This window comes from Nicotiana attenuata, unplaced genomic scaffold (genome assembly GCF_001879085.1).
Source record: "Nicotiana attenuata strain UT unplaced genomic scaffold, NIATTr2, whole genome shotgun sequence".
Taxonomy (NCBI): domain Eukaryota; kingdom Viridiplantae; phylum Streptophyta; class Magnoliopsida; order Solanales; family Solanaceae; genus Nicotiana; species Nicotiana attenuata.
In genome coordinates this window covers 76,872-90,520 of record NW_017671668.1, presented here as the reverse complement: position 1 = coordinate 90,520, position 13,649 = coordinate 76,872, and the positions used below count along the sequence as shown (strand labels likewise).

Below are 13,649 nucleotides of genomic sequence, written 5' to 3'. Positions count from 1 at the left end.
TATTCTCTTCTTCTTTGTGCTTAGAGTTTCTTCTTCTTCTTGGTTGCAAAATGGGTTTGTTAATTTTATTGTTGTTTTTGACAATTTGATGATTGAGATTTGTTTTTTATAATATTTCAAAGTTATGTTTCAAATTTGAACTCATTTGGAGTAAATTTGAACATTGAATCGTGTATTGAATTGTTGAAATTCGTAGAACAAGTTTATGTTTTAGAACTAGAACTTAAGATTCGAAATCTAAAGTTGCATTCAAAATATTGAACTACTTAAATTCGAATTTCTAAAGTTGCATTTGAAAGATAAGAACTTCAGATTTTATTTCTAAAGTTGCATTGAAGAAATTGAACTACTTCAGATTCGAGCGAGTACTTTGCAAAATTTTGCGCGATGCGAGTATAACTTCAATGGTGGCCCCAAAAGTGAGCACATATGAAAATACCCCTTCCAGACATTCATTTTTTCTAAAGGCTGAATACATACGGAGACACTTAAAGTTGGCACGATTTTTCTTTTGGACACCTAAACTCAAGGGTGTTCCTATTGAGCACTTATACTACCCGAAACTTATTCCAATTGAGCATTTCTTGCTGAGTTGGTACATAAAGTGAGTTTCACCCGATATAGGCGCGTGAAGACCCCAAAAAATAAATTTTTTATTTTTTTCTTTTTTATTTTCTTCTTCTTCTCCTCAAAAACAAAATAGATCTGGCCGGAGAGAAGTAGCTGCACCCCCTTCTTTCTCTCGTGTAATACTAAGCGCATGACACCAGTCTATTTAGTAAAGACTTAAAACAAATACTTGCCAAATTCTTACTTCACTGTATGCATTAAGAGCTAATAGAGAGGAGGAGCAATGAAGTAAAGCAGAAAAAGAGCTGATGCTAAAGGCAAATGTCTGCGGCTTGAGATAAGAAAAATATCAGATCAATATCCTCATTCAAAGATAGGAGTTGTGTTCACACTTTCAGAGGAGAAGCTTTTGGAGGGATTTGAGATTCCCGGGTTCAAGCAAGATATTGTTGAAATCTTGTTGCAGAGAACTGCGACTAAATGGAAGCCACCATTAATGAGGTCTTTAAGCTTGAAGGTTTAAGATGGGTTACTTGATTTGATGAAAGTTTGGGAAATTAATATTGGGGTTGTCTTCGGGTCGTCGTGGGGAATCTTTAGCTGAAGTTATAACAAATTTGAAAGAGTTTCTCTTAAAAATTTGGATTAAAATCGTGCTTAGAACAAGAACACACATGAAAATAGTGAAGAACACCAAGACTACTGATTATTTTGTTTATTAAATAGATTTAACATAGTTTTTCCTTTTTTTTTTACTCAAAATAATATATGTCCTTTTTTTATTCATCATTCCCCACTTTAGCAGTGAGTGCATTGCACAAACTTTGAAAGTTTGACTGATTGTCAAAGAAGTGCTCAATTGGAATAAATTTCGGTTAGTATAAGTGCTTAATAGGAACACCCTTAAGTTCAGGTGTCTCATGAAAAATCGTGCCAACTTTAAGTGTCTCCGTATGTATTCAGCCTTTTCTAAATAAAGAGGAACTAAAGAATTGGCCTGTACCACGAAAGCTTTAGGTCAATACTAAGTACTTCTGTCCATTTTTTCACCTTTCATAATTCATGAAACGGGCAGTTCAGTGTGAATTCTGAGTTGAAAAATAAGTTCTGAAATGCACATCCAACTCTCTCTGTATTTGTTTTTCAAATAAATATATCGGATTTGTGTAACGAATATCCAACTCTATCTATATTTGTTTTCTATATATATATATATATATAAAATTCATGAAACGGGCAGTTCAGTGTGAATTCTGAGTTGAAAAATAAGTTCTGAAATGCACATCCAACTCTCTCTGTATTTGTTTTTCAAATAAATATATCGGATTTGTGTAACGCATATCCAACTCTATCTATATTTGTTTTCTATATATATATATATATATATATATATATATAGGATGCACGAAACTTTGAGTTCTACTGAATCTGCAAACAGGCATTTTGATCCGCCACCGTTTAAATTCATCTCATTGGATGGTAGAGATATGACTACAGAGCTGGGAATTTGTCAATAACACGAGGGGTTGCACCTTCAATTGAAGAAAAAAAAAGAGAGAGAGAGAGAGAGATAATCATCACTGTAATACTAAATATATGAAGGTGTGAAGTCAATCCTATGAATCAATTTTACAAGAAAGAATTCTATTGGTGGTGTCAAAATCTAAGAAAATTATGGAGGTGTTATCTTTTGTACGCAATGTTCTGGCCTCGTTCAACAAAGAATTTGCTATTTTTTCTGCAGAAATTTCTTCATCTGTTGAGCTTCTCTCCTTTGTCTGCACATCATAAAATTTCAACATATGGTTAAAGAAGCTATAGCTTGGGAAAGAATCGGGCGCCTACCTCCTACACAGTCACAAGAGAATCATACAAAGTGCTCGTACCTGCTGGACTTGTTGAACTGCCTTCTTCACATTAATTACGTCCCAGAAGCCATCACTGGAGCAAATCGACAAGCATGTCTTAAGCCAAAAGTATAGTTTATCTATTAATCCATAGCACGTATTGAAGAATCGGTAAGAAATGTACTTATTGATGTCCTAGAGTTCGACACAAGTATTTCAAGGCAACCCATGTCACATAGATAACAAGATGGAAGATAACATACTTGACAAAGTTCATTTTTTCTTTTATTTAGGTAGAGGGTGAAGAGGAAACGAGGAGAAGGGAAAAATCAGGATAGAGAGAGAATGAAACAGCTCTGCAGCAATACATGAATGACGCCAAATAAAGCTGAAATTACCTAGCTAACAGTGCAAATCCTTTGCTAGCTTGATGTATGTACACAACTTGACTAATATAAGGTTCTGAACTGAAGCGAGCATCTTGCTGTTTAAGAAATTTGTCTCCAAGCATACGAGCAAGGTTTAAACCTAGTTAAGAGCAAGCAAATCAGTTGCTGGTTGATCATTGAGATTCTACAGGGGATATACAAGCACAATAGAGACAAGAGTTCCTCTTTTTCTTTTTTTTCTTTTTTTGGGAAGGATCAGAGACAAAAGATTTTACTCACCGCATAGTCTTGTTTCCCCATCTTTTAAAGGATCCCCTGTTGCTTGGATACGCATCCTTTCAGAGTAACTAGTTATTCTGTGATCTTCAGTCATTTTTGTCAGCTTCCCGTCAATACTGCCTCAAACAAAAACAGAATGATTGAGTTTAAACTAAGTGGTTTATAATTAAGTACATATCTTAAACTGCTTCTAAACCTTCACTGGCACGAGTTGACAGGGTATTGCATTAAGACAACTTATAGCTGCATAACATCTCACTAAAGCATAGTCCATACAAACATGAACTACGTACTGTCAATCAATCAACAACTAATCCTCAACTAGTTGGATCAGCCATATGAATTCTAGTTATCCATTGCGCTCTATTCGAACCCATTTTGTTCTAATGCTAAATAGTATTTTGTTCTATAAGTGAATTAAGGATGCTCTAAAAGTAAAGGTTCTCTAAATCTCACACTATCTCCAAACTAACAATTTCTTTAATAACAATGGTGTTCATGCCAACTATGCACACATTGACTACTTATACCAATATAGATACCGGGTAACTCTAACCACTAAAACGTAGGCAGATGGAAAAAAATCACCGTCTTTTTTTTGCTCTGTTAGGATTCAGACTCTGATCTCCTATGGTTCATAATTCCAGCTTTATCGATGGCCAGACCACACCATGGGAAGCAGTCCAAGTTAACATATAAGTCTCGAAACACATAAAAATTTCATGAAAACAGTGGACCTGATGCAAAAACAATATTTGGATCTTAATCCTAATTGGTTGGTATTGCCTGTATAGAACCTTTGTTTCCATTATGTTGTGTTCTTAGGATAAGTCCACATCAAAGTTCAGTGTCGCACGGTCACACCTACAAAACCGATGCATTTGGACGTCCATATAAGACATGGTGAAACCATTTCAGGCAAACTACTCCTAATTTTTCTTCTATGCATGTTGTTTGCAACCTTTTGTCGAATGAGATCATCTCTAATATTGTACTATTGCAGATCCCGTCTACGACACCCATTTGATGAATATGTTGGGCTTTTGAGGCCCAATATTAACTCTGATATAACATTTTTGGTTTCACACAATGTATGATGAAATTTTGCAGACTGCATATTAGGCCAAGTTAGAGCTGCAACATATTAACAGATAAATGGTTTATGTTTCTGTAACATTGCAAAATATTAAAGCTCAATCTCTCTAATAAAGATAAGTGTCAATCTTACCAATTCAAGGCATAAATCTCGAAAGTTGGAATTAATAGTTCGAAGAATCGAGGTATTAGTCGTCTGAGCAGAAGTAATTGAGAAGATAAAACTATGAGAACTATAGAAAATTAGACTATAGATCATGCAAAGTAAACAAAGATCATTATTACACACAATACAAGAATGAAGAACGCCAAAAGCAACCAAAGGCCAAATGGAAATGCAGCCATGTATTTAGTAGTTAGCAAATGAAATTACTGATGAAAGTGTGGGGACGCACTTTACAACACAAGCTGAATCTCCAACATTTGCACATTGCGCATAAAAGTTTTCATGATCATCAGCCCAAACCAGAAGCACTGTTGCAGTACATCCCTAACAGATTTGATTGTCATCAATAAGGAAAATATTAGTAAATCCAACAAACTAAAACCTTTTAACAGCTTTAATGCGCAGCAAGAACTTAGTAATCAAAAAAACAATTAATATCCTGTAAGAATGCAAATAAGCATGAGAACAAGGGAAAGCTGCATCAGCGCATGGACTTAACCACAAAATTCTTCCACTCAACTCACAACATTCATATAAATAAATTTGTTACACATAGAGATAAAGCTTTAACCAGGTGAATAAAGCTTATAAGATATACTGCAAAACAAGTCCTAGGTAAAAACCTCATAGTGGTGATCTATAGACGCTTCAGCTTGAGAGAACGCTTCTCTAAGAACATCTGAAGCATCACATTGTGACAACACCCTCTCCCTTCTAAATGAATCTGACAAGATGCTAGCAACTATCTGAGGCATTATTCTGTATAGGGACAACAAAAAACCATGAAGATAAATTAGCACATAAGGGTGACAAAGAATTTGCTCACCTAGCAAAGACAAAGTAACAGTGAATTCAGTAAATCCAACTAAAGATTTAATTTTTAAAATTTAATTCCAAAATTGCAATGAAAAAAGAAGATATGATATGATCCAGACTAAAAAATGTTTTCAAGATAATTTTAGCCTATGCCATTTTTCAGCAGAAAAAACAACCAATTGCTTTGTGACTGTTAAATTGAAGAAAACATCATGTATGATTTCTTTGGGTCAACATTACCTTTTATTTTTACTGGTGGAGTTACATAACACAGTGATTATAACTTACTTGCTGACAGACATTGCAGCACCAGCTCCTCCGTGTCCATCGCATATCCCAAACAATCCAAACTACAATGGCAAATATAGAAATTTCTGGGTCATTATCTTTTGACTGGTAAGATAATATAAGCCTTTCAATTGTCCAAACCTTATCCGTCCCGGGAACAGGCCAATGGTAATAACAAACATCTTCCATAGGCAGCTTCTTTCCTCCTCGGCGTACGGCCATGGCATCTGATGCGACACCAATCCCAAATGGGACCTGATGCTCACTTTGGGATCTAATTTGTACCTGGAAGAGAAAATATTACATGACAATGAGCACCAACGTTCACGCCTGCAATCATACATTAGTTAAACGTTACAATTATTATTTTCTCTTTTGGTTTGGAAAACATGTAAGCTTTTTTCAAATGGCAAACCGTAAGATTTTAAACCAAGTATAATGGTATAATTTTGTGATTAATTGACTCCAATATAGGTTTTCCGCCCAAATATTAGTAACTTCTAAGTCACACAGCTCAAACTTTTCTTTCATGATGTCTATCCAAAATCAAACCAGACTGTTAAATAGTAAGAGGTAACACATTTTAGAGAGATTCTTTACCGCCATTGACAAAATTGGCTAAGTCACATAGGACTCAGCTTATGAATTGGAAATTATGATTGCCAGCCTTTTAGCTTGAGACAGGATAAAAAGCCTCACTTCGAATAGAAACAGCCGGGATCTATGTTGCTCGGACGCTCCGAAAATGTCGATAGATGCGTGCCGGATCCTCCAAATGTAGTGCATTTTTTTTAAGGATCCGACACGGGGTACGGCAGCTATTTTGGAGAGTCCGCGCAAAATAGGCCGGATAATACTTACCAAAATAAACACAATTACAGTAATAGTAACAGCTTAAACATGAATAGATATACGAAGAGAACTAAGGTAAGAACTACACAGTATTGTGCAATTAAAGACAATTGACAACAGACGATGGTAGGTGGCTTGAGAGGTCATGGTTGTTCACTAAGACTATGAGTCTATACAACAGTACAAACAAAAAAAGGCGTACTATACCAGAATATTGTACACTTCCTACTACTGCCTCTGTTCACTAACACTATGAGTCTATATAGCAGTACAATAAAAAAAGGTGTAATATACCAGAATATTGTACATCTTCCTACTACAGCCTCCCCCTTCAAAGAACTAATTTCGATTACAAGGGCAAAACCAACCAACTTTGGTCCAGATTTAGGTATTGAAAATTTTACCTTTCTGGTAATAAAATGTGTAAATTTTGAGCTACGTGTAAAGACACATCCAAACACAAAAGCTAGAATCTAGAAATATCAAATTGTGGTCAAAGAGGATCGGTTCACTCCATAATGTTAGTAGGTAAATCTTCCTGTGAAGTTAATATAAACCTGTTAGAAATCACTCCATCCCACTCTAGCCTCGACTCATTTGTTTCACTAACTCGGCCTGTGGTTCCTTCATATGCCATACTGTGCAATCCATTTTCTGGAAATATCAGATATTAGTTTTTTTATGAAAGAACATACAAATGTTTTTTTTTTTTGATTAACTATATAGTATTTTCATTAACGGCGATGTTCAGGCCAGCGCGTTCGTGCACCTCAAGTAATTCATGGAGCACCCACAGCTTCCCAGCAGAACTAGTATGGGATAAAGCCAACCAAGACTTAAGCAGATGCAAAGAATTACTAGTGTCGCCTCTGTTGAGATTCAAACCTTGGTTTCAAGGTCATCACCTAGCACCTCTACGACCACTAAGCCACCCCATCCGGAAAATTATGAAAAGAAAATTTGATACGTTAATAGATCAACTTTTTATATTGAAAAACCAAGCTAGGATTCCTAAACCGCGTTTGTATCAAGCAAAAAAGGTTATTTTAATCTGTTTCTAAATCCTACTTTGCTATTCCGTAGTCACCTTGTCGTGATTGGTTTCAACTCTCATTTAATCAGGCGAGATCAAATTAGCCATGTCCAGTAGAATAAGGGGCAAACTGCAATTTTCGTGATCCATCTGTAGCTAATCCTTGTATACCTATAACACTTGAAGCATCCAAATTTCAGTCACATGAAATGAGCCGATTTGGTTTCTTTCACATGAAATATTAGTTCTGGAAGCTGCTAGAGCATAGGAAGGACATTAGTGCCATGAAGTTTCCCTTCTTGATGGTGCTCCTTGACTATAGTAGTCCAATTGTTTTTATAGCAATTTCTTGGTCGTAAATTTTGCAACAAATAAATTTTATTTGCTTTTCAAATAGCCAGCGTTGGATATGGTTACACATGAAAGTATTAGAAAGCAAAGATACTCTGTCTCCATTAGAAATTGGTGCCTTTATTTAGAGGGAAAGGATCACGAAGGAATTGGTTGTCATTTTTAATATATTTTGTGGGAGGGGGGATGAGTCCATCTTCAAAACAAGAATCTTAGTAAAATGACAACAGCACAAAGCCCATATGCACTTACAAATATTTGCGAAGTTGTGCCAAGCGTTATTATGTCTCCATTTGCAAGCTCAACTGGATCGCCCCACTGTCTGCTCCCAGAATGAGGACTATGGACAGCACGGGAATTAACTAGTGTGCCGTTCAAGCTACCCATGTCAACCAGCTCCCACCTCAATTTCTGAAACAATAGAAGTGAAATGTGCCTTCTACTTCATTTTCTTTCGTAAATAAATAACTAAGAATCATAACAACATGTTATTAACATCTGCCAAGATCCATATGAAACCACAGATTTTCAATGGGCGTACATTTATATTCCAGTTTATCATTGCATGCTTGCCAGAAATCTCTGAATCCTTGAGCAAGATATCACTAGGTGTCACTCTTCCAAGAGTAAGTGGAAGCCTAGATGTATCAGTTGATTGCATTGAATGTTGAAGACCTTGACAAGGTCCCGAGATAACCTCCAGCATGAGGATGCTTCCTGCACTTCTAAAAGAAAAATATGATGACACTGTTTACACATACTGTCAATCAAAAAGTGTAGAAAACATCAAGCACTTGTCACAGTGATAGAAGAAATTACTTTGATCTTTAGTATCTTTTGGAGCAAAATCTCCAAACTTTTCATTCTGTATTGCCACATTTGGTCTGTACTTTACATCTTCCGATCTTATGTGTTTCTGCTCTTCTGCTAACTGATTAATCACAAATGGACGCTTAAGCGTCTGGCCAATAGAAATATCTTCTGAAGTATCACAAACATCCAGAACAAAACTGTCGCCTGGAAAAAGAAATTTAAGTTATAATCTATAAAGAATAAAAAGCCAATCAACAAGGAAGGAACGGTTATATACTATGCATTAATTGAGGATTTATGGAGGTCAGCCTTTGTTTATGAACAAGTCCCTGAGTCCAGGGTGAACCATAAGCCCCTTGATTCTGGTGACTGCCTGCATCGTGACCATAACTTCTAGAATATTCATGACTCTGGCTTTCAATCAGATGCAAATCATCTGAAATAAGAGGCCTCTCTACATCATCAGCCTACATAAAAATATAATTACAGCAATTTCAAAAGAATGCACAAGAGGGGGGTGGGGGAAGGAAGAGCCAAGCTTATACTTTATAAGCAAGAATTATGAAACAAATAAGAAGACATTAAGGTAACCACAGGATAAGAGGTAGCTCCATTAGCATCATTTGTAAGTGATTCATATCAGTCAGTCAATAGTAACATAATTCTGCATAGGATCCACACCCTACATTGAGAGAGTCCTTTTCTTTGTGTGTGTGTGGGTGGGTGGGGGGTGGGGGGGGGGTTTAATTAATTAGTATTGAAATTTTTGTAAGGACTAAACGAACATTCACCAACAGCAACGCCTAAAACAACCAAAGCATAACGTTCAAAAATTTATCTCTGCGCTTTTATATGTTAAGCGTTGTCAGATTTTAGAAAGCCAGGACACTGGGACAAGGCAAGTACTAAAATATTTGGCTGGACAATTAGATCTCTTAACAACTTCAATATTGGATATCTTACAGTTTAAAAACAAGAATAAACTTGGAAGAGGTGGGCAAATAAAGTAAGAAAAATATAACATGGAAAAGGAACGAGTAGTGTAGACGTCATCAGACACCTTCACTCAAACATTAAAGTCAATACACATAAATTGTTGCAATCTATAGAAGCTCTGTTTCATCTTAAGAAGTTTTATCAAATTAATGAATTATAAATAGGAGTAGTAGAGTGCAGAAGAATTAATCCCTCACCAATATCCACGTACTGTACTTTGGTCAAAGAGTGATACCGGAAGAGCTGAATTATCTAGTTATAACATTATGTTGATAATCTAGAGTCTCTAGGTGCTAATATGATCTATCAAATCATCTAGAATCTAGCATTGCCTTTTCAAAAAAAAAGACGACATCCCTCCATCGAAAATTGAATGTGCATTTGACTTTCTTAGCATCAGATAGAAATCTCCTAATTAATGTTACAGCCTTTACACACTATTATAACCAATAAAGCTTTAGATAATAGCAGTTAAATAGAGATTAGTTTCTTCTGTATAGTCATGCAAAGCAGAACAAATAATAGCTAATATTACCATAAAAATAATCCATAAAGACCTTAAATATTCAACTGCAAGATCCAATTAGAAACAAATGAAATATCAAGTGCTTTTTCAGTAATGCTAATAGAAATATATTCAAGAACACGTTTACATAGATAAAAATATCCCTTTCTTAACACTTAAAACTTTTGAATGAAGTGATCACACAATTCAACATAACAACAAAGCAAGCAAAAATCCTAGTCAAGTCTCCCATCACCCATCAAAGATTTTTCCACATGCTAAGAAAATAATCTTACCACACACAAAGAGACATCTTGACGAGATAATTAAATAGGACGACCCCACTTCAACAACTTAACCTTTTAAATGAAATAGTCACACAGTTTTAGAGCAAACATATGTCCTGGGTTAAAATCCTCACTACCACTCATCATCAAATTTTCACATACTTACACTATGATAAAGAATCCAATCTCACATGAAGGGTGTTACATCATAACTAAGTAAAATTATCCCCATCTAGTAGCTTAAACTTTTAAATGAGGGGTCACACAATTCAACCACCAAAAGTACGTTATTACTTGAGTTTTCTACGTGGTTTTGCAAGGTAAATGAGAAAATACTAACTTTCAGCAACATTTAGAGCGTCAAATCGACTAAAATTTTGTATTAGCTCAATAATCCCCTCTGGAAATACTACTCCTAGAATAGACAACGGCAAACACTTCACTCTATCGACGTACAAGAGTAATGAGACATATTGGCAACACAGACAACACCACCAACAGAAAAACATCTACAAGAGATTGTCGTAGAACTCTGGAACCTTTTCCTTTATGCTAATTTCCAAAAGTTATCCTTACAAAAAGGGTGCAATAGCATTTGACTTAGTCCTTGCATCCATATGATAGGAATTATTACTTTGTCATCAATGTGTGTCACCGGTGCTTATGCTTGATTTTTTCCTTTTTCCGATAAAATCCAGCCATTAAGAAGACAGGTAAAACAAAAGATCCATATAGGTGATACCAACTAGTTAGGACTAAGTCTTAGGGATCTTTTATTTATTTTTTTGGTAATAAGATGGGATTAAGACTTAGTTATTGTTGTTTAATCCGTATTAGGCCCGTGCCAGTCAGTTAGTTTTTTTTTCTGGTCAGAGACAATCATGTCTATGTAAGTACAATTGAAAGGTTTAGAGAACACCTAATTTGCCTTAAAAAGAAAAATTATTTAGTAGATGAAATTGGTGTGAAAAGAGTGAAATGAATATAGAGGATTGATTCAGCTGACCACACCTAAATTAGAACTAAGTCTTGGTCGATTGATATTGATAATACAACAGTGCGTGATATCTAGGTCCATCTGGATAGTCAATATCTACTCTTCTTGTTTTTTTCTCTTGGGCCTTACTCATAAAAATAGAATAGATATCTAGATAATGAACTAAATATATTATAAGCCTATGCTAGCTGAACCTGTCATTTCCCTTCACATCACATGACGGATGAGGTAGGAAATAGGTATTTGTAATAATTTTAGTACTTCAGATGGATTCTCCAAAAGCCGCAAGCGTACCTCTGCAGATACGTATCATGTCTAATACCACATTAGGGTCCCCAAAACGAAATTTTGAACTGTGAGTATCCAACTACTAGCAAGTAAAATCTCACCATAGGTACGGGTAAATCAACTCTTAGAACCACCTAGGTGACTTACATAACAATGCAGTTAGCTCTTAAAGAAAACAAAAATAAGTTCCTCATTTCCTTGAAGCTTTAATTGCACTGAAGTTTTGGCATCGCATTGGTGTTCACAGTTCCTAATAGGGCATGAGAAACTTTTCCAAGAGTAAGAGTTTCTCCTCTGTCCAAACTCGCTCGAAACTCATATGCAATGTGAAAAACATAGTCTCCCTTAATAAAGGAACCAGGCTGAGCTGCCCACTTTCAACCACTGAACTAAGCAACTATACCAACTTCCAAAATTAAGAAAGTTTCAAACTTTGCCATCCTCTAATACAATTGAGCAGAACCAAACATGATCCATCAATGACATTACCATCTCCTTAAAACTACAATCACTGAACTACACCTCAAGCCAAACAAAGATGGATAGGCTATAAGAATCCTCTATAATCTTTTCCTTCTATTCGGCCCCACGACAACTATAAACCCTAGCAAATTTATTCCAACCAATAAAAATTACAATCTTGTTTATATTTCACCCACATTCGAGACAAATATAATTAGAGTCAGGCATAAACAAGAATCAAAACCCTATGACCAAATTACAGAAAAGATCATTTCTTGTTATATTTGCAATCATCCTAAAAACATTTAAGGTCAGGCATAAAAAATAAGCAAAACCCCTTCAACCGAATTGCAGAAAAGATCATTAAAAAAATGGAAAAGGGGCTAATCTAACCTTGATGATGTTCTTGTTGCGAAAGACGGAGTTGGAGGAGACAGGAGAAGAGTAAAAGAAACGCCATGGCTTATACTTGCAGGCGATAAGGATAAATAAGAGGATCAAAAGGAGCATAACAAAAATAACAATAAAAATGGCCTCTTTCGATAAGACAATGTTGCTGCTGCTAAGAGTGGTCATGTTCATGGTATCATCAGCACCTGGCATTGCGAGAAGCTCGCTTTGAAAATTGAAAATGATGAGAGAGAAAAAACAACACCCTAAATTCTACTTCAACTCTATTCCTATTAAAATCCAATCAATCTTCTCTCGGCTTCGCGACAACCTCGCTTTGAAATGGTCGCATTTATTTTTCTCCTCTTTGTTTTCTCCATCCAAGAATGAATATAATCTTTTTTCTTTTTATTTTTGGTATAAAATACGGTAGTAATCTAAGTTTGATCTGATTTATTAGTAATATTAATAGTATATGCATACACGTATATTATATAACTTGTAGAAGAAGTGAGAGAGTGGGTCTTTTGGATTTGCATTAATATACACACATGGAACTGTCATGTGTCAACGATCTAAATCTGATTGTGGCAAGTGTTAATGGACCTTACTTGGTAGATGGGATTTGCCTCAATTATGTTTCTTACTTAAATATCTTGCTTCTATCTTAATCTCATAAAATAAAGTATTTTTTATTATTGATCCTTAATTATGCAATTAATTTTCTTTTACCTAATTCCAATTACGTTAAAGAATTACAAGTCATAATATTACTACGCTTCTACAAGTTAGATAATTCAAAAGTATATTTTGTGAGTATTTTATTAGTATTCGAAAGGGTGCCAACTAGGGGTGTCCATGGTTCGATTTGGTTCTATATTTAAGAAACCTAATGGTATTTTTTTTTAGCAAACTTCATTTGTAGTCATCCGGGAAAAACTAATGACAATAGCTAGACATAAAATAAAGGAATTTTTACATTTCTATACCACATAGGAAACCTTATTACCCTCAATGTTTAAGGTTTGATTTAATTACACTTAGTATACCAAATTACCAATCCTATACCATACTTAATTAAGGGTCTAATTAATGGCAGTTTTTACTCCTTAATTAAAGGTGTCCATATATCCCACGTTTCTCTATCCCCCTAATACCTAAGACCTGCTCTGCTTGGAGAATTTTTTAGGGCCCAACCCTTATTCCGTTCTTCGTCAACTATGTC

The 13,649-nt window shown here is 35.4% G+C and overlaps 1 protein-coding gene across 1 annotated transcript; it reads right to left on the bottom strand.

Annotated features, from left to right (window-relative positions):
- Positions 1-2,076: 2,076 nt before the first annotated feature.
- LOC109209587 (protein phosphatase 2C 70) lies at positions 2,077-12,868 on the bottom strand. The gene is made up of 13 exons (XM_019372895.1): positions 12,428-12,868; positions 8,777-8,966; positions 8,506-8,703; positions 8,228-8,403; positions 7,939-8,097; positions 5,592-5,735; positions 5,451-5,512; positions 4,970-5,105; positions 4,576-4,670; positions 3,086-3,201; positions 2,816-2,945; positions 2,457-2,511; positions 2,077-2,348 (listed from the first exon to the last, which is right to left on the bottom strand). The coding sequence occupies exons 1-13, from the start codon at positions 12,635-12,637 to the stop codon at positions 2,187-2,189; spliced, it is 1,833 nt and encodes a 610-aa protein (XP_019228440.1). The 5' UTR covers positions 12,638-12,868; the 3' UTR covers positions 2,077-2,186.
- Between the last annotated feature and the right edge of the window lie 781 nt (positions 12,869-13,649).

Bases quoted from the DNA above. Each gene is read 5' to 3' on its own strand.
- LOC109209587 (XM_019372895.1), bottom strand. From the start codon at position 12,637: ATGCCAGGTGCTGATGATACCATGAACATGACCACTCTTAGCAGCAGC. The intron at 4,671-4,969 runs GTTTTTACCTAG...CAAATCTGTTAG, and splicing joins CTATAGATCACCACTATGAG to GGATGTACTGCAACAGTGCT. The intron at 2,946-3,085 runs GTGAGTAAAATC...GCTCTTAACTAG, and splicing joins TGGGGAAACAAGACTATGCG to GTTTAAACCTTGCTCGTATG.